Consider the following 19452-nt stretch of genomic DNA (forward strand, 5'->3'; position numbering starts at 1 on the left):
TTTTTTGTGGAGTAAAGGATTAAAATCTTTTACTTAATAAAATTTGTCATTAATATTTAATAACAGTACTGCTACTTCATATTTGATTGAGGGGATACAAAGCATTTAATATTACTGCAAAAGCCCAAAAACTAAAACGGTAAAAGTAAGCTTGGAGCTTCATTGCAGTATTCGGTCTAAACTAGATGCAGATACGAAAAACAAAGCTTCTTCAGAGGAAAGCTGCCTTCTGTCCTTTGTAATCTGACATAGTAGCAAGCCTTCGGCTGGTACAGAGCATAAACAATAGTTCTAACAGCAGCTTGTTGATCAGCATTTGTGTTTGACTGTACTAAATCTGGCTTGGTTTCATTATAACATGATTCTGGATGCAAAAATTTATTTTTTTTTACAAAAATGACATTACAGCAGAAAATTATATAGTCAAAGCTCTGGGTGTGACAAGTAATATAAGATAATGCTAACAAGTGAATCAGTAATTACTCTAAATTCAGCTAAAAACCTCATTGAAAAGTATGAATCAGTCTCCTCACGCAGGTTTCACTTGGGTAGAACAATGTGAATAGTCAAATAACCCCACCTCTTCAAAACGTAAAAGGTGGCCTTGGAGAACATTAATTATTAACCTACCCAAGCCAAAAAATTGAGAGGGGGGAAAAACCCCCAAAAAAACCAACCCCATGGACAAGAGATGCCTGGACCCACTTATTCCTTCACTTGTCTTTCCACAGATTTATTCTTCTTTGAAAGTACAAACTATGCCCACATAATTTGAATCCTAGCCAGTCATTTTCAGAAAAGGCATATTCTCCCATTGAGAAATTCTGGGACTTATTGTTTATTGTAGAAACAGAGCTATAATCTTTAAACAGACTCTTCATTTGCACTTTGTTTTGAAGTAGCTCAGTAGTGGTGAAAAAATACCTTCCTTGATGCAAACATGTTTAGGGAAAAAGAAGATGCTTTAGCAGCAAGGATTACTTTACAGGAAGTTCCTGAAACATCTTTTTCAGATGAAGAGATAAGTGAAATCTGAGAAAATACAATCTGAAGAATTCAGTTGTGAAACTTTTCATTCAGATTTTGGTTATGGACTTCTACACTCATGCTGAATACTTTCATAAAACAATCATTGTCATTGGTATTTATCATCATAAGTGTTCAGTTCTCACATTTGTAAAAATAATAAAGGACTAACAATATACTGTGCTGTAGTAATAGGACATATAAAAATCTGTTAGGAGGAAACAGAAAGAATCAGACTAGTATCAGTTTCTAGAACTGATCAGAAAAACCCACTTGCTGTAACTCATTAACTAAACAAGTGTGTGTATATACACTTGTGCATAGCTCTGCTACAAGCAGGCGTGTGAAACCAGAAGTCTGTTGGTCAAGCAGCAGAAGCTGATCTTCAGTAATATAAATTTAAAACCATGAATTTGAGAACCACAGTGAATGGAAAGTGAGAACTAGTGTAGACAAGCTGATATCCTTTTTTTGTTTTTCTGACACTGACAGCATCAGAGAGATTTGGTTTGGAGTCCCTTTTTTATGTGAACTGGGGAACTTGGATGAAGGGGTCAGAGTGACAGAATTTCTAAATAAAAACACCATCCTTTTTTTTTTCCCCCAAACCTGGTGGAGTCCATGGGTTAGATATTATTTGCCTCTCTTAAGCCTTGTTAAGGGTCACTAGTGAAGTTCCTACTGAATCTCTTTTGCTCCTCAGATAGTTCTGATTCTTTCACACTACAGCAACATTTACAGCAGTGGAAGCTGCTGTAGCTGCACGTTCTACAAAATTAGAGCAGGTTCAGAACCCAGGATGAAGTTTTCCCAGACACTATCTTGTAAACATTTCTTAACATCTTTCACTAGCTGATGCTCTTAGTGGGGGAAATAAAAAAGGTACACACCACCCAGATGAATTTTTCACAGCCAGTCCCAGGAAATTTGATCCTGTAGAAGAAGCAGCCAGTCAGCTTGACTCTGCAGATGGCATTGCCTGTAACATATTTCTGTGCATAAACATGTCATTACTCCATATCTGTTGGAAATGTTAATTGATTTCAAGAAGATAGCTTGCCTCCTGGTCAAGATCTATAGTGTCAAAATAAATGGTAGGTGTAACCTACCAAAAAAACAAGGTTTTTTTGCCCTATAGATTTTAATCTTTCCACACCTCAGTGCATGATTACAGCTACAAATATCACCTCCCTCTGCTGTACCCAAAAGCCTCACAGTTAAAAAAAAGTGCTGAAAGGAAAATTGATAATGATGGTCAACTTGTTCAGCCAAGGTTAAGCCTAAGAAAACTACTTCACAAATAATTTTCAGCACCCTGGAATCTGTGAATCTTCTCAACTGTAATCCAAAAATATGCTTCACAACACACATTTGGCAAGGAGTTAATTTCAATATGATAGACTGGACTGAAAGATGAAGAGAAATTGCAGGACCCAAACTATGCTTTCTCTCTGAGAAGATTTTATGGTCAACAGATAATTAGTTGTTCGATAAGGCAGTAGAATTCTATCCTAAAAACAGGGAAAACAACCCAAAGAGTTTTGCAGACAACATAGGCATTTGTGCATCTTGTTTCTGCTGCAGGAGTAACAGATCAGGGGAAGTATGAATAGGATATTGGGGGAGGAATCGAGAGGCATGAGCAAGCACAGAAGGAAACTGCACAGGGTTTCAAGAGTTATTTGCACTGGTAATAGAGAAGGCTGTTCCCAGGATGGTGCTCTGATAGTAAAACCAAGAAAAATATTATGCCAAGCTCAGAAGGCTACAGCACAGCTGACTTGAAAGCAGATCCTGCATCCTAACAACAGGAGGGCAGCAAGGAAGCTGCAGCTTGTAACATTACCCAGCCTATAAGGGAATCAGATTATAGACACACATTTCAAACACAAATCCCAAAGAAGGAAAAACAGGTAAGAGCCTCGTGGAACTTCAAGTAAGCAAAACTTGAGACCAAGGATCACCCCATAACATTAGACAACATTTAAAAATAGAATTTACATAAGAGATGTAAAAAGTTTTTCCTCCCCACCAAGATGAACTTCATAGATGTAGTGGGAACTTGACAGCTACCTACCCTTGTTCTCTATGCTGCACATCAGAGAGACCACCCGAATCAGATACTGCTTACGTGGGCAAACACACACACTTTTATACTTCTAAGAGTGTGGGTATGAGGGTACCAGTAGATGAAATAATGGGTGCCAGTGAGTACAACCATTCCACTTCAAGATCCTGCAAATATTCCCCTTCTTTCAGAATTTTCTCACTGAATTTTGTTATACTAATCTTTTTGTGCTGCAGTACTCCATAGAAATTAGTCTTCATACATCAGAAGAAAGAGAAGATGCTTCATCCAAGTTTTTAAGGCACAAGAAACTATAAACTGGATAGCAATGTTGCTATACACATATTCAACCAAGAGTTACCTGTGCTCTTCAGAAACAAACCCTCACTTTGCTACACATCTGGAAAAATGAAAACAGAATTCCATAAAATGTGTGATTTTTTAAATAAAGTGCAAAGTTAAGCCATTGTGTTGTACAGTACTAGGATTTAAAATGGAATTTCATGATTTAGCAATCTAAGCTAAAATAATTCTGGGATAACATTTTTTAAAAAAATCTTTATAAATCCTGAAGGTGTTTTGTTTTCCTGTTAAACTAGAATAAGCTTGGATACCCTTTAGAACAGGTTGAAGTAGGAGAAGCTAGCATGCAATTGGACTGTTCTTTATCAAAAGCAAGCAGGGGACTCACCAAACTTTATTGTCCAGCAGCTAAATATAGCCAAAGTACATGTACATCAGAATTGTAATATATGTATAAGGGATAAAGAAAGACTTCCAGTTCTGTGCAAACCTGTAACAATTGCTATCGCTTGAAGAAACAATGAGCACTATGCAGTCTTAACAAAAGAGCCTCTATTCTAGAGCTCAGTCTAGCCTCCCACTATATCCAAAATTACTTGGATCACCATACTCTAATGCCAGGTTTGCCTAGTCCTCTAGGCATTTAGCCAAGATCAAACACCTCATAAAGTTAAGTGCAATGATTAAGTTCTTTGCATGAAATTTTACACATTTGTACACATTTCAGACAGCTGTAATGTTATAAATGGAACTACTTTCCTTTTTCCCCCATTAATTGTTATTCAGACTTTGGGAAGTAAATACAGATACATGTGAATACAAATTCTGGAATATGTAAATTCTTTTCAAAGAGAATAGAAAGGTTTCTGTATTTTAGGCAAGGCACTCCACCAATTAGAAGTAACTGAGCAATCATAGAAAATTAAATTACTTTAACCAGGACATTCAGAAGGACAATGTACTATTTAAGAAAACAGTCTTCACTGATGTAAAAACAGGCATGCCAAGAAGAGCCTACAGGTTTCAGACAAAGTTTTTAGCATTACTGTAAATATTTTACCTACACTGAAAAATGTTCCTTTTCCAGGACTCCTGGCATAAGAAAAGGCTTTACATTCAAAAACAAGAATTAAAGACAGAAGTTAATGTAACTGATATATTCAAGATGCTTTAGGGTAGTAACATTTTAGATCAATTTGACTTCTACAAATAATTTTTGAAAGGCAGCTAGATGATTCAGATGAATTTTTCACTATGGAACATTTAGTAATGTACATTAATGATCTCAAAAAAACCAAAGTGTGCTGCATTTTACTGTGCTTTATTTAACTACATGGAGCATCCAGATATCAGTTATTAACCTAGTGTTTTTAGAGCAGCTCAAATGTCCTACAAAAGTTTAAGAAGTCCACAAAAATCCCTCACAAGAAACCAATTAGGCTAAAATTTAGAAATACAAGTTTCTTTGCATCAGTTATTCTACACAGTCATTTGCAATTTGATTAAAAGACTAGACTTTAATCCAATATTCAAGCAAGGTCATGTTACTACAGATGTAGCCCTGTAATTAGCCATATGTTGTTCCCTCTCCCATATATTGCTTTGCAATGCATATAAACTCCCTAGCCTGCATCAATGCTTTCCTAATGATCCAAGAGCCTACATCAGGTTCAAAATCCTCAGTAATTTCAATTTCTTCTGCTGCAGCTTCTAAGAAATTCTGTAGTCAGTTTCTTAATTTTCAGCATAACATCCCCAGCTTTTTGCAAGAAAGAATAATTCATATGGATAGTCTTGGTTTATGTGCTCATCACATCTCGACCTAAAGGTTTCATGCACAAGTGCATTAGGATGAGATACATCACTACAGGCTGTAAGCAATTAAGAGCCATTAGGGGCAGCCACAGAACACACTGCTGCAGGTCTGAATGATTATTGTATTAATAAGTGTAATGATATATAATCTGTTAGCAGATGGGAGTATGCAGCAAATGCTAAGGCGTTTGTTTATTTTTTGGCAATGTTCCAAGGATTAGTGTTATTTGTGGAATAAGTGGTAACCTTTCACTTAGCCAAACCAGTATCCAGAGCAGGAATTCATGCAACGCATTATGTAGAAAACTACCAGAAAGACATGCAATTTCTTAAAGAAACAAACAGTGCACTAGATATCTGGTTAATCTCGAGCCATTAGTGTGACAAACTGGAAGAAGCTATGTTACTAAAAGAAATACTTGTCTGAGATAGTGTGACTTTAACAAATTACTTATTTTTGATTTAAAATTAAAATCATCAGTAATATATTTTACATAACCTTCCAAAGGAAAGATGAACCACTTGTTATTTTTAACTGAAACTTTAATGTCTCCTTCAGTCACCTGAATCAGTGACGTATAAAGCAAAGCACCTCTTTCTCTCCTTCCCCCTTGCAGCATCAGATTTCTGCATCTCAGCTTTGTGCTGCATGTTCTGTTACCCACTGTTATCATAGCTAAGCCAACTTAGGCACTCCAATTTGTGGTGCTGAGACTAACACTCTCATACTGTGCAGCTTTCAACTCAAGATACCTGGAAAAAAAATTGTAGTGTTTCCTTCCAGACAAAGTAAGTTTCTCCCCTCTGAAAGCTCTCTCTCATCTTTCTGCTGCACCTTCTATTTCTAACTTAGTCCTTGGGTAGATGGAGGGAATAACAATTCTGAACACAGTCCACATATGTGCATGGTTCATAACATGACAAGTGCAGAGAGGAGGTAAGGTGATGGAATACCATACAAGGGACCTTTCATGGAGCAGCCTGGATTATAACAAAAGACTCAAAGGGAAAGAACACAACTTCAGGCATCAGAGCAGCACTGTTCCATTGACACAGCTACAAAATGACAGATGTGAATAAAGAAAACCAATAAATTGAATACATTTTCATGCCTGCTTTGAACAGTCAGGCCAGGTTCCCTTAAAGAAATCATTGCATGCACCTGAAAAAGACAGCAAGAGTCCATATGAAAAAAAAAATTAAAAGATCCTTGAAATACAGTATACCTTAGCAGCCTATATCAGAAGTATCAGAAACACAAAGTATCAGAAACAAAGTATCAGAACAAAATGTAATGTGAAAAAAGCAATCAAAAGGAGACATGGGTCCACCATACTTTAATCTTTCATCCTATATAGTCTTAAAAGTATGAAAAACAAATGTTCACTCCCTTAATAATTTTTGTGGCTCTGTGCTGGACTCTTTCAAGCAGTTCTCTGTCCTTGAACTGTAGAGCCCAGAACTGGACACAATGCTCCAGATGTGGCCTCACCATGGCAGAGTAGAGGGGGAGGAGAACCTCTCTCAACCTATTAAAAACACCCCTTCTAATGCACCCCAGGATGCCACTGGCCTTCTTGGCCACAAGGGCACATTGCTGGCTCATGTCCTGTCCACAGGAACCCTGAGGTCTCTTTCATCTACACTGCTCTCTAACAGCTCACTCCCCAACCAATGCTGGTACATGGGGTTTCCCAGATGCAAGACTCTACACTTGCCCTTGTTGTATGTCATTAAATTTCTCCCTGCCCAACCCTCCAGCCTGTCTAGGTCTTGCTGAATAGCAGCACAGCCTCCTGCTGTGTCATCAGCAAACTCGCTGACAGAACACTCTGTTCCCTCATCCAGGTCATTGATGAATCTGTTGAATAGTACTGGTCCCAGTACCAAACCCTGGGGGACTCCACTAGATACAGTTGTCCAATGAGACTCTGCCCCACTGACCACAACTCTCTTTCCTTTAACCAGTCCACAATCCATCTTAACACCTGATCATCCAGATGACATTTCCTCAGTTAAGCTGCAAGGATGCTGTGGGAGATGATGTAAAATGGAAATGATGTCAAATGCTTTACTGAAATCAAGATAAACCACATCCACTGCACTACCATCATCTATCCACATGTACGTTCTCTTAAAAGGCTGTCAGGTTGGTTAATCAGGACTTCCCCTTGGCCCCTTTTGCAAGACTTAATTCCAAAGAGGCCTGAGCTTTCCTGGTTGCCTCCCTACATCTCCTGACAACAGTCTTATATTCCTCCAAAGTGGCCAGCCCCTCCTTCCATGATCTGTAGACTTTCCTCTTGCACTTGAGTTTGCCCAGCAGTCCCTTCTTTAACCATGGGGGTCTCCTGTCTCTCTTTCTTGATTCCTGCCTGTAGGGGTGCTCTGATCTTGTGCTTGGAAGCAGTGGTCCTTGAATGTTAACCAACTATCTTGGGCCCTTGTATTTTCTAGTGCCTTGTCCCATGGGATTTCCCCTGGCAATTGTTTGAAAAGGCCAAAGTCAGCCCTGCTGAAGTTCAGGGCCATGATCCTACTTGGTGTTCTGCTCCGACCACACAAGATCCTGAACTCCACCATCTCATGGTCTCTGCAGTCAAGGCTGCCCCCAACTTTCACTGCTTCAACCAGACCCTTCTTGTTAATAAGTATAAGATCCAGCAGTGCTCCAGTTTGTTCCTCCACCATTTGCATCAAGCAGTTATTATCAATGCACTGGAGGAACCTCCTAGATTTTGAATGGCTGCCTGAATAGGCCTTCCAGCAAATACTTGGGTAGTTAAAATCCCCCATGAGAACCAGGGCATTCATACATATATGAATCTTCCAGCCGGAGTATGGAAGCCCATTAAAGAAATCCTATATACCTAATATTTCATACCAGAATTCTGTAAGGAATTCAAAAGGTTATTCATTGCTTAATGGTGAAGTTGAAGCAAATGTTTATTAAAGAATTAATATGATTTTCAGACTAGAGCCTGCCTAGTATCTCTGCTTTCCTCACATAATATTCAAGACAGATCTTAAGTCTGACTACTGCAAACATTTACTACTGGCACACTATTTACTTCAGAAGTTCAGTACAGGACTCATGCTTACTGTATTTATTTCACATAAATTTTGGCACAAAATCACATCAGTGAGTTGGTGCTTTAGCCTAAGGAACCACAATAATCCTCTGTGGGTAAGCTGCCATGACTGGAGGAAAATGGTATGCTGCACAGATTTGCCCTTGGCCATGATTAAAAACAAAAATCTTGCCACAGAGCCAAAATATATTTGCTTAGTAGTGAAAATCAGCAATACTGCTTTTAATTACATACAAAAGCAAAGAAAAAGATCAGCAAAAAAATTGAGGATGTAACCAGAGGCATCAACAAGATAGCAATAGTAACAATGAAAGAATGTGACATCTTATACTTACGTCAGTAAGATCTGGCACTGTACTTTTTTCCTTGGTTTTAGGGGAAGACTATTTCTATGTCAATTAGTGGTATATGAAAATACACAAGGACACAGTATACAGAAATATCAGTTAATACTTTAAACAGTATGCACAGTCAAGTAGAGGAGCAAAAGGACAGATAGCTTTAATAACAGGGTAAGATAAAAAATACACTGCTGACATTATCTGTACTAGAGCACTCTGGTGAAAATCACCTTCTAGTAGCACTGTATAATTAGGAGACTGTAAATACTGTGGGAGATATCACAACATGCCTCTCCTATTCTTAATTCCTTTTTTACCTTTAACAAAGTCAGGTCTAAAATACTGAACAAAATGAACTCATCTGACTCAAAATGACCCCTTTGCATTAATTGAATCACTTGCTCTGCATTCATTATCTTCTTTTCCTTAACACTGCAGTCCATTTTCCATAACATTTAACTGCAGTACTTTCATATCTGCCTTCTGATCAAACCTTAAAATTGCAATATTGCACCTAATATCTATCCAAATCCAAACCAGACAGAAATATACCTCCCTTAACTCCCTATTCAGTGCTGCTTTGAGGTTGGTTAATCAGCCAATTCTCAAATCTACACAGCTCTAAAAATTATTCAGAAGCTTTGATCAGAATCTCATGAAGTTCTCAGTCATCTAAGTAGACTATCACACATGTAACTTCCTTTACTAGTGACACTTGATTCAAAGAAATTGGTTTTGCCTGACAAGACCTACTTCCCACACTTACAGATCCACCCTTTTTCTCTTGTTGTATGATCAACTCCTCCATTACTAAGAGCTGAAGTGTCATGAACTTAGATATCTTCTGCTGTCTGATTACTCAGTCTTTTAGAATTAATCACACTATTACAAAGACTAAGAACCAGAAACTTCCAAATCAGCACAAGTTAGCCTTCTGAGTTTCAAACACCAGACAGTGCTAGTTGCTTCTCTAGGGAAATAGTAAAATCTGCAATCAACTCATACTACCTCCATTATATGAAAGATTTTAACGCTGAGGGGAAAAAAATGCAGACAGCAATCTGTGCTCATTTTGGGAACTCGGATTTTTGGTTTACTCATCATTTCATTTCTCAGTCATTCAAACAGGATCTACTGTCAAATCAGTAAAATACAAAGTAAAGAAGGAGTTGCATCTATCTCAGCAAAGAACATAATATCAGAAAAAAGCCAAAGATAAACTGGAAAGAATAATGAATTCTTCAGTCCAAAATTCAGATTTTTTCATAATTCCAAAATTCAGTCCAATTTTTCAGACCCCAAATTTTCTCTGAGTATAAAACCCTTTCATTCCCTCTGTGAAAGAAGTGTTACCAGGTCCCAGGTGTCTGTACCCAAACCCAGGTATTGTGGGAAACAAAACCAAGGAATGAGGAGTCAGTGCAAGGATATAGCAATACATGTTTTTCTGAACTACCCATCATCTTAGATGATGAAATCACTCATAAGGATTACACAAAATGCGGTGGGATAGCTTATGTGATCAAAGCATTGCCACAGACATAAGATATTTTGTGGGATATGCACTGCCACAGACTAAGACAGCAAGCAGATTCTTGTCAAGGAAAGGGAGGTCTGAATGCATGGGCATTTGCCTTGAAATGATTAAGACACCTGTCAAAAGATTTTTGCAGGAGTGTTAGAACAACACAGGTGACATGAGGGTGGATGTTTGCTTCAAAGCACCTGATCGTGACTGCAAAACAGGTAAAGCCTTTTGTGTTGGGTCAGTGGGGTGGGGTTTTGGTAGCTGGGGTGGGGCACAGACCTGGCTCCTATGAGAAGCTGCTGCGAGTTTCCCTGGCTCAAAAATCCTGCCCTGCCGCTGGCCAGGGCTGAGCCGAGAAGGGAAGCTGGATGCGCCTTTGTGAGTAACACATTCAAGAAAGGGAAAAGGAAACAGTAAAAAGAGCTGCAAGGCAGGGCAAATGGGGAGGTGAGAGCAATGCAGGAACAGAGATACCTAGGTTGGTGAGCATTGCAAGGGAGGTGCTGCTCAAGCAGAGGTTTCCCAGCAGCCCGTGGGGAGGTGGCAGCTGAGCCCTGCAGCCCATGGAGAAGCGCGGTGGAGCAGCTCATGAAGGATCCCAGAGAGGATCAGCTGTGTCTGTGCAGCCGTGTAGGAGCCCGTGTGAGAGAGAGGAGGTGACTGCTCCCGCAGCAGCCGTGACTCTGTGTGCAGCCCAGGCGGGAGCAGTCTGTGCCTGAGGGACTGCACCTGTGGGAGGGACTCATGTCCCAGGGGTTCCTGAAGGACTCTCCCGGGAGAGGGACCCCGCCTTGGAGCTGGGGAAGAAAGAACGTGGGGAGTCCTCCCCCTGAGGAGGAAGGAGCGGCAGAAAACAACATTTAACAAACTGACCGTAACCCCCACTCCTTGTTCCCATCCTGCTGGGGGGAAGGCAGATAAAACGGCAGCAAAGTAATTTAGCCTCAGGAGGAAGGGAGGGGTGAGTGGGAAGGTATTTAAGATCCATTTTTTGTTTTCTCTTTATCCTGCTTTGATTTGATTGATAATAAATTAAAATTTGTTTTTTCCCCAGCAAGTCTGTTTTGCCTGTGACCATAATTAATGAGTGAATCCTCCCCTATTCTTGTCTTGATCCACGAGCTTTTGGTTGGATTTTCTCCTTCCCATCTCACAGTGGGGAAGGAGACTGAGCAAGTAGAAACATGGTGCTTTGTTGCTGACTGGTCCTAAATCATGCCACCTTCTTAAGGGAAATGTTACAATAAAGTCAATTTTTTCACAGACAAATTAAAGCACTCCAGCATCTGCTAAGAGGGTAATACAGCACGATGGAGACAATCAGGAGATTCTGGGAAGACGCAGAAAGCAATTTCCTGACACAAATGACCAATGAACTGATACAAATGTGGAGGCTGATGATAACCTCAGAGGCAGTGACAATGTGTAGCCAACCCTGACCAGGAGACCATTGTATACCAAGAAGTTAGTGATCCACACAAGAGTTCACCTGAGGAAGCCCAGGACTGTGTTGTGCTGCTGAACAAACTCAGCCATCTGGCTGTTAACAGAGGAGCCTGCGGGCAGCTCCCACTCAGCACCTGCAGCCACATCACCTGTGTGGCTTTGCCTTTAATCTAAAAGCACAGCAAGACATTCTCACATAAATATCCATTCTGTTTGACAGCATAGTAATAGAGCCTCCTTGTAAGAAAATCCTGTGGTAGCCTGAATAAGGAAAATGGGGCAAACCCTTGTTACAGATGTGGTCTGCACAGTATCTTGCACCCCAATCAGAGACCTAGATTCCCAGCATCTAATGGGATGTAACATTACCTGTATCATTTTTACTTTATTAAAGCTAACACTATAGCACTTTGAAATAGCAAAGAAATAGCACTTTGAAAATTTACAGTCTGAGTGACTTTTTACAAGAGCTTCTCCTGCAAAATACCATGACATAGAGGAACTTATGATCCTGAAAGAAGTAAGCAAAATGCCCAATAAAATGACAATCCTGGACCTTTTCTAGAAAAGATTTTGTACGAGGATCAGCTTAAAGAAAGCCCTAAGAATTAGGAGGCCAAGGAGGGCTGGTTGCTCTTCAAGGATGACTTACTCAAAGTGCAGGAATGGCCCACTCCACCATGCAAGCTGGAAGTTAGCATTGGTAAATGGGGAATTTCTGACTGAGCTCAAACATAAATAGCACAAAGAATACAGAAGTGGAGATTGGGGTACCTGGAGGAACAGAAAAACATTTCAAAGAAAACCAAGGTAACTATGACCCTGTAGTCATTGTACAGGGTCAGTAGAGGATCTAATTATAAAAGACAAGGAAAAGGCTGAGGTGCTAAAATCTAATTATTCTGCCACATACACATATCCATTATATTTTCCACTGAGTGAACTACACCTTTCTTTAAGAGGTCAGTAAATATTTCTTTCAGGTATTCTGAGACACACACAAAACTTATCTGAAGAAAATGAAAGTTTTACTGAAGGCTCACATAGGACAAAAGTAAATAGTAGGCTAAGAGGAAATTGCCTGAAACTGTTAGACCTATTAAATATTTTTCATTATTCTTCAACGCACAAAAGTGATTCTGTAAATTAAGGCTTCTTTTGCTTTGTTGCTAATAAGGAAATTCAGTGGTGCTTATCTTCAACAAAAAGGTCTGAAAATGTCTCATACCATAAAGAACATCCAAGAGAAAACACAGTTCTAAAAAAAAAAAAAAAGACTGGAAAAAAATTCTTATTAGGCAGATGTTGTACATAGAAGAACAACTTGCATCAAATTTCTAAATCATTAAACTGCATCCCCTCAGGCTCCAAAGACTCTGATAACACACTGCACATAGCAGGAGAAAGGATGAGTCTAGGAGATTTCATATTTTTCTAATGCCTTTTTAGATAATTTGCATCATTACACACCTTCCTGCACACTTAGCTAACCTAAAACAACCCATGAATTTATACATACAGGTTTATCTATATAGGTATCTTCCCTTTTTTTCCTGCAAGTTTCTGCCAGCTTCCCACACCACCAGATCTCTAAATGGAAAACAATTGACCACTACACTTTGTTACTCATATAATGATCAGCTTTAGGTGTCTAGGAGTTTCATGCTCATCTCTTTCCCAGATAATGAAATCCTGCTATTAAAAAAAAAGAAACCAAAATAAACCCAAAACAATTTTGAAGATTTGTATCTGGGTCCTTCTTAAATGTTCAACTGAACATGGATAAAAACCTGTCTAGATAAAGCAAGCCACTACACAAGTCTGTGGATGGTAACCAATGTGGAAAATAGAATCCTTGCTTTCAAACTAGACACACAGAATTAGCAGAACTGCTGCTGTGGTTCAATCTCCTGTTATAAACTCTTCTTCCTCTCCAGCCTGGCCCTGTGGTGAGCACTCTGCCTCATTTTAATGACCTCCTCTTCCAGTGTTATAATTTTCCTACCTAACACAGTCTCCACTTACCTCAGTCATCCAAGAATGCATTCACCTTATTTCTACAAACTCCTCCTACTTGCAGCTACAATTTTTAACATTCCCCCCACATACATAGTTTATTATCTCACATATCAATAGATTCCTTTCTCACACCGACTTTCAGCTCAATTTTTTTCCTCTAGGCTTCTTTCTTCAGTGTGCCTATCTTTGGACATCTATGGATTTCCCACAGCATGTTCCTATAATTTCATTGATTTTATGTCACAATACTCTTTGTATTAGCATTGTGCCTGATGTCAGTCTTCCAAATATTTATTCCTCAGTCCCTATTAGCAAAGGATAACTCTGCATGAAGCTGCAAGCCCACATTGCAAGGTAAAGGGGATAGTGATTTTATTTACAGGGAAAATATTTGACAGGTCTCCAACATAAGGAAAGATTCTTTCCCTGAACCATAATCTCTAATACTGCTGAACTGTTTAATTGCCTTTTCTTTTTAAAATGCATACATGAGACCCTGTAAATAAGCCAAGACAGTCTATTTTAATAGTTTGCAAAAATACTAAGTGTACTTCCTAGTATTTTCAAACACAATGTACTTCAGTATATTTCCTTATAAAAGTCCTCTCATTAAAAAAGGAAAAAGCTTTTCAGAACATCAAATCTGCTTTATCTTTCTTTGTAGTAGCTTCACATTAGAAAAAAAAACAGATGAACAAGTAATGTGTACACAAACCACATGTCCTGGTTTGGGCCAGGATAAAGGGGATTTTCTGTCTTGTACTTTTGCTTTTAGCTAAGTCTCTTTAAGTAGTTGCACTTGCTGAAATTAACAGCAAGTTTCTCAGTGTGTGCTTCTAGGATTGATAACACTTGATGTTTATAGTTACTGCTAGAGACTGGTGTGCAGAGCCAAGGACACTGCTCAGCTCTGAGGAAAACATTTTACCGTCCAGGAGGATACAGAGGTCCCACCTGAGCCCTCCTTTGGGGAGGAACAGACAAGATAGATGCCAGAATTGACCAAACAGAGTATTCCATCCCATATACGTCATACTCAGTATAAATTTGAGGGATCACGAGGGCCAAGCCATGATTTCTGGATTTCCTGCTTCCCTTCCTTCACCCGGCATCCTGGAAGGATTCCGTCCGTTCATCTGCCTGTGGTCCTGATCCGTGCCAGCCCATATCTCTGTGTTCCTGCCTCCAGCTCCCGACTGCTGCCGACTCCAGGAGTCCAGCCTGGACTTTCCCAGGGCTGCCCTACAGCCTCGGTGGTGATGTGAGAATTATTGGGGGAAGGGGGGAGGAATGTGGCTTCCATTTTCCTGTATATTTGTATATATTTAGTAATTTTTCCTATTTATCATTACTGTTTCATTAAAGTTGTGTAGTTTAGTTTCCAACCCATAAGTCTCTCTCCCTTATTCTCTCTCCTTTCTTTATCAAGGAGGAGAGAGAGATTAATAGAGAGTGTCTGTTATCCGGTTTAATTGCCGGGCCAGTGTTAAACCGTGACACCACAATTATTAAAGGATTTGTGATAAAAACTTGATGTATAATAATGTAAACACATTCTAGAGGAGCTACTTAAGCTTTCCTGATCATGTTCCCCTAGTGAAGAAAAAAATGCATAATAATGATAAAGTATTTTGTTCCTTCTGTCATTTTCTCCCAATTAAATCCATATACACAGGCCACTGAAATGCACTGGGGCAAAAAGCTACAAATTTATTGAAACATCAGTGGATTATATCTATTTTGCAACTATATCTATATTGGAATTAGTGAACAGCTACTCATTTTACACAGAATTTACCCTCTTGTCAATCCAAATGGAGATAAACTGACAGTAGCTGAATATTTGATCCTGGCATCTTGCCACTCTTTATAAAGATGAAAATAAATACCTGTACATTCAAATTCTTAGACATAATTGCTAGCTTTGCACAAAAAGAAAAGCAGGACCTGCTGAGGGAACATGCCCAAGGACAGCCTTGTATATATCATAAATACACTAAAAATATTGCAAAGTTCTCTAGTTTTTATTCTGTTTCTGGTCTTCTAATGTGGTGCTGACTAGACTTATAATGTAATGAATGCATTCAGAGTTCAGCTGTGCACCCTCGAGACAGAGCACTTGGAAGCACCTCTTACTTTCTTCGCCCATACTAAAAAATATGCCCATAAGCAGCCAAACAGTAAAAAAACCATATATCTTTGCATTTCCAGGTTATTCTGCTAAGACTTGATGAAAATTAATTGTTTTCCAGTACAAGTAGGAAAGTTGTTTTACAAAACAGTTCCTGATCAAGGAAAATAGCTACATACACCATCCTGCAAGATGTTGGGTTTGTTTTTCTTCCCTTGTTTGCAAGTAAATTTCCTTAATGCACAATACTTGTTACCATAGTTTCTTAGAAGTTACCATTTGGACCCAATTAATGATTGTTGATGTCACAGGAATCAGAATCTTCTCCCCTTTTCTTCTTCCTTTCCCCTTTCCATTAGAAGGCTCTTTCTCTACAATCTCAGTTCTGTCATATTCATTCTAGTCAGTGAGTCAATACAATCAATATCAGAGCCTTAAAATTTCTGTCTGTAATCTGGATCTTTTCTATCTGGATCTGCAGTGAAAAGGCAGCATCTTTCCACACCTTCTAGCTCCAATTCATACTGTCTGTCTAACTCACTTTCTTTAGATCCACTTTTCCTCCATACTTGTAAGACATAAGGCAACTAAAACTAAATCCATCAAAAATGTTAAAACCAGTAAACAATTCTTATTTTTTAAGCCTATAATTAAACATGTACTAAACTACTGCAGCAATTATAAAACGTTTTCTTGAAACCCTGCATATCTAGGCAACACATTGGATGTGTCTGCTCTGATCTTCCGTCCCTTGCTAAAAATATGGGGAGAGGTCTCTCTCAATGTTTTATCAAAGAATAAAAGGAAAAAGGTTTAATGACAAACACCAAAGGAATGATGAGAAAAAAAGATGCATGTCAAAATTTAACTTCTAAATTCTTATTCTTTTTCAGTAAAACAGATAGCCTCTAAGGTCATCTACTCCTGGCTGGGTGCAGCTGGGTTTAGGTAAGTCAGAATCATAAATCAGTAAGCCTAAAATATCAACAATATCTATTTTTTTTCACATCTCCAAAACTGGAAACCCTAGGTATTAGTAAAAACACTTGATAGAAGTTTTAATAAATAACACTTCATTTTAGAACTTCAATACAGCTGCTTTGATAAAGTTTGAAGATGTAGGAAAAAAAATTATGCTACTACCTAAAAATTTAGACTCCCCAAAGCAATTCAGCATCCTTACACAGGCTGTGGGAAAAAGCAATTTGCTTTGCTAAAGCAAAGCTTTCCTTTCTAGTCATCTATTTTATTGCAAGATGTTCTTATAGAAACTCAGATGACAGATTACCCTCCCATTACATTAGAGTACTGAACTGTTCCAGATACGGACATGACTGAAGAAATAAATTTCACTCTGCAATGTAGGAAATCCTGAAAACTTCTGGAGTCTTTGTGAGGTTATCTTCCATAGAAGAGACAGCTGCCTAGAATAGACTGCATTATCCAAGTGCTCTCAGACTATTCACCCTGCATTGTTATCCTCCAACTATCAAAAAACCATCCAATTCACCAAAGCTATTCTACTAAGTGATTCTGTCTCCCACAAACTAGAAAAGGCAGCAGTTTGAGACAGGATCTTCCCAAGTTCTGATTTTTTTTTTTCCTTTTTTATGTCAGTGTAATAGTGTAAGCCACTCTAAAATGTAACCATGTCCCATGCGAAAGTCCTCCTGTGTACATGGTAAAAGGCACCAAATAAATAGGTCCTCTGCACAGCTAATATTTTCTAGAAAAACGTATGAACTACATACAAAAGCTTTCACATATCCTTGGATCACTACAAATGGAAACATTCTGTGATTCTTAAAGGTTTTGTTTCAGAGCAGTAAAAGTTATTCTTTTATATGACTACACTGCAGCTCCAAAGACAGTGAAATAGTTCATGTCAGTTCCCTGTTGATGAGCATCAAGTTCAGATATATCCAACTTACACAATTAAATTAGTGGAGACAGGTTACCAGAGCTCATTTTTGTCTGAAACACATTTTTTTTCTCTTTTTCCTTCTTCCTCTTGCAAGTAAAAATCAACTAGTATAAGTCAGTGCTTTCTTAATTGTAGTTTGATTGTCCAACAGCTGTAGAAATTCCACATGGGTGTCACTGTCTTCCCTTCCCCCCCCACCTCCTCAAAGACAGGTAAGTGCTTATATAGCAGTATTTGGGAATTAATTTGACATTCTAATTGAGACTGCTCAAGTGCCAACTATATTCCAAGACAAGGGGTTTTTTTCTTTTTTTCTCTTTTTTTTTTTTAAAGCCTTCTTAGTTGACATTAAGGAAACATTAGTAATAGTGCATATACTTCTGACAAGTAGTAAACAAAAAAAATTGAAGCTTGATACTTGACATAGCTATTTCCTCTGATAACATTGCAAGTTAAAAAATTAATAACTGACTGTAAAGAAAACGCTCCCCTGCTCCCACATGTCATACATAGAGACATCTCAATTCTTAAAAGTAATTTTTTCACTCCAACCCAAACATTTAGCTCTTTTACTCTTTTGCATTTAGCAATTTACTTACCTTGTGTCTGCATTTAAGTACAACACCATAGGCTCCTGAAATAAAGAAGAAGAGAGATTAATCATCTCAAAACAGAAGAAAACCCCAACAAGATAAGTCAGCCTTCATCTGCCTTCTGGATGTAGTAATAATATTGTTCTCAGCATTATCAACCTGAACTTGCACATACTGGTACTGTAATAACTTCTGTGTACTGAAGCAATTTTATAAAAACTGCTTCAATATAAATGGATTTTAAAATGCTGAAAATTATTTTCTTAAATATTCTTGCAAGGACGTTTTAAAGTTGCATTTCCCCATTACAACTACAGCAAAAGTAAACTTGAAAAAATTAAACACTCTCTCCCCAAAACTGTCCAATTTCTCCATCTTATTTCATCTTCAAACATTCTCCTTCCATCTGAAAACAGAATTAGGAGTTTTAAAGAAAAAACTAATTTTCTTAAGATTTGATTATAGCCAATATTTTTTAAATAAAAACTTACTACTGTCAATAGAGCTAAGTGCAATCTATACCAAATTCTAATTTATTTTTTCTTAAGATACTACTTACCTTCACCTACAACCCCAAGGATCTCAAATTTATTCATCACATTACCAATGTTAGGAATCTTCATCAAGACAAATTCCTTTTACGGTGAGAGCCACAAAACATGGCACAATAGGGTGCGTTCAAAGGTTTTGCAAATGGCAGTTGTGGAAAGGTTCTTGGACATAAAAAAATCCACCTTGATCAATGAGGCTTGTCACAGCCTTTCTTTATTTCTAGGCAGTCAGTAGCTTCCTGGGGAAAGAAGATAAATAATGTAATTAGGCTTTTTTTTATTATTTATTTAATTTCAGTAAGAGAGAGCAGTGGTGTATATATATCACACCAATATTATCTACCAATTGTATGATCCAGAGAGCTTGACAACGTGTGTGTAACAGACTGAAACAACTGAGAACATGTACCTGGCAGAACAGCTGGCCTTGTAATCCCATACTTGGTATGTCTATCACAATAGTAACTGACAGTTGTTTTATACAGGACAGAAACGAACAAAAATATTACTAGGAATTACCTCAGTGAGAAAAAATACACCTACAAATACTTATCTTCTCAGTTTGGTGTATGTTTACAGATAGATATAAAAACTGTGTTCAGTCAATTTATTATT

The 19452-nt window shown here is 38.3% G+C and overlaps 1 protein-coding gene across 4 annotated transcripts in view; it reads right to left on the reverse strand.

The window, feature by feature from the left end:
* Nucleotides 1-19452, reverse strand: part of CDKL5 (cyclin dependent kinase like 5) — a 129800-nt gene that overhangs the window by 64226 nt on the left and 46122 nt on the right. For all 4 annotated transcript variants that reach the window (XM_030460668.1, XM_030460652.1, XM_030460660.1 and 1 more), the window contains 2 exons: nucleotides 18846-19076; nucleotides 18293-18327 (listed from right to left, as the gene is read on the reverse strand). In XM_030460668.1, the coding sequence (XP_030316528.1) occupies nucleotides 18293-18327; nucleotides 18846-18909 (99 nt within the window). In that variant the 5' untranslated portion in view covers nucleotides 18910-19076. The remainder of the gene's footprint in view (nucleotides 1-18292; nucleotides 18328-18845; nucleotides 19077-19452) is intronic.

The sequence above is a fragment of the Calypte anna genome, chromosome 1, assembly GCF_003957555.1.
Source record: "Calypte anna isolate BGI_N300 chromosome 1, bCalAnn1_v1.p, whole genome shotgun sequence".
NCBI classification, from domain to species: Eukaryota; Metazoa; Chordata; class Aves; order Apodiformes; family Trochilidae; genus Calypte; species Calypte anna.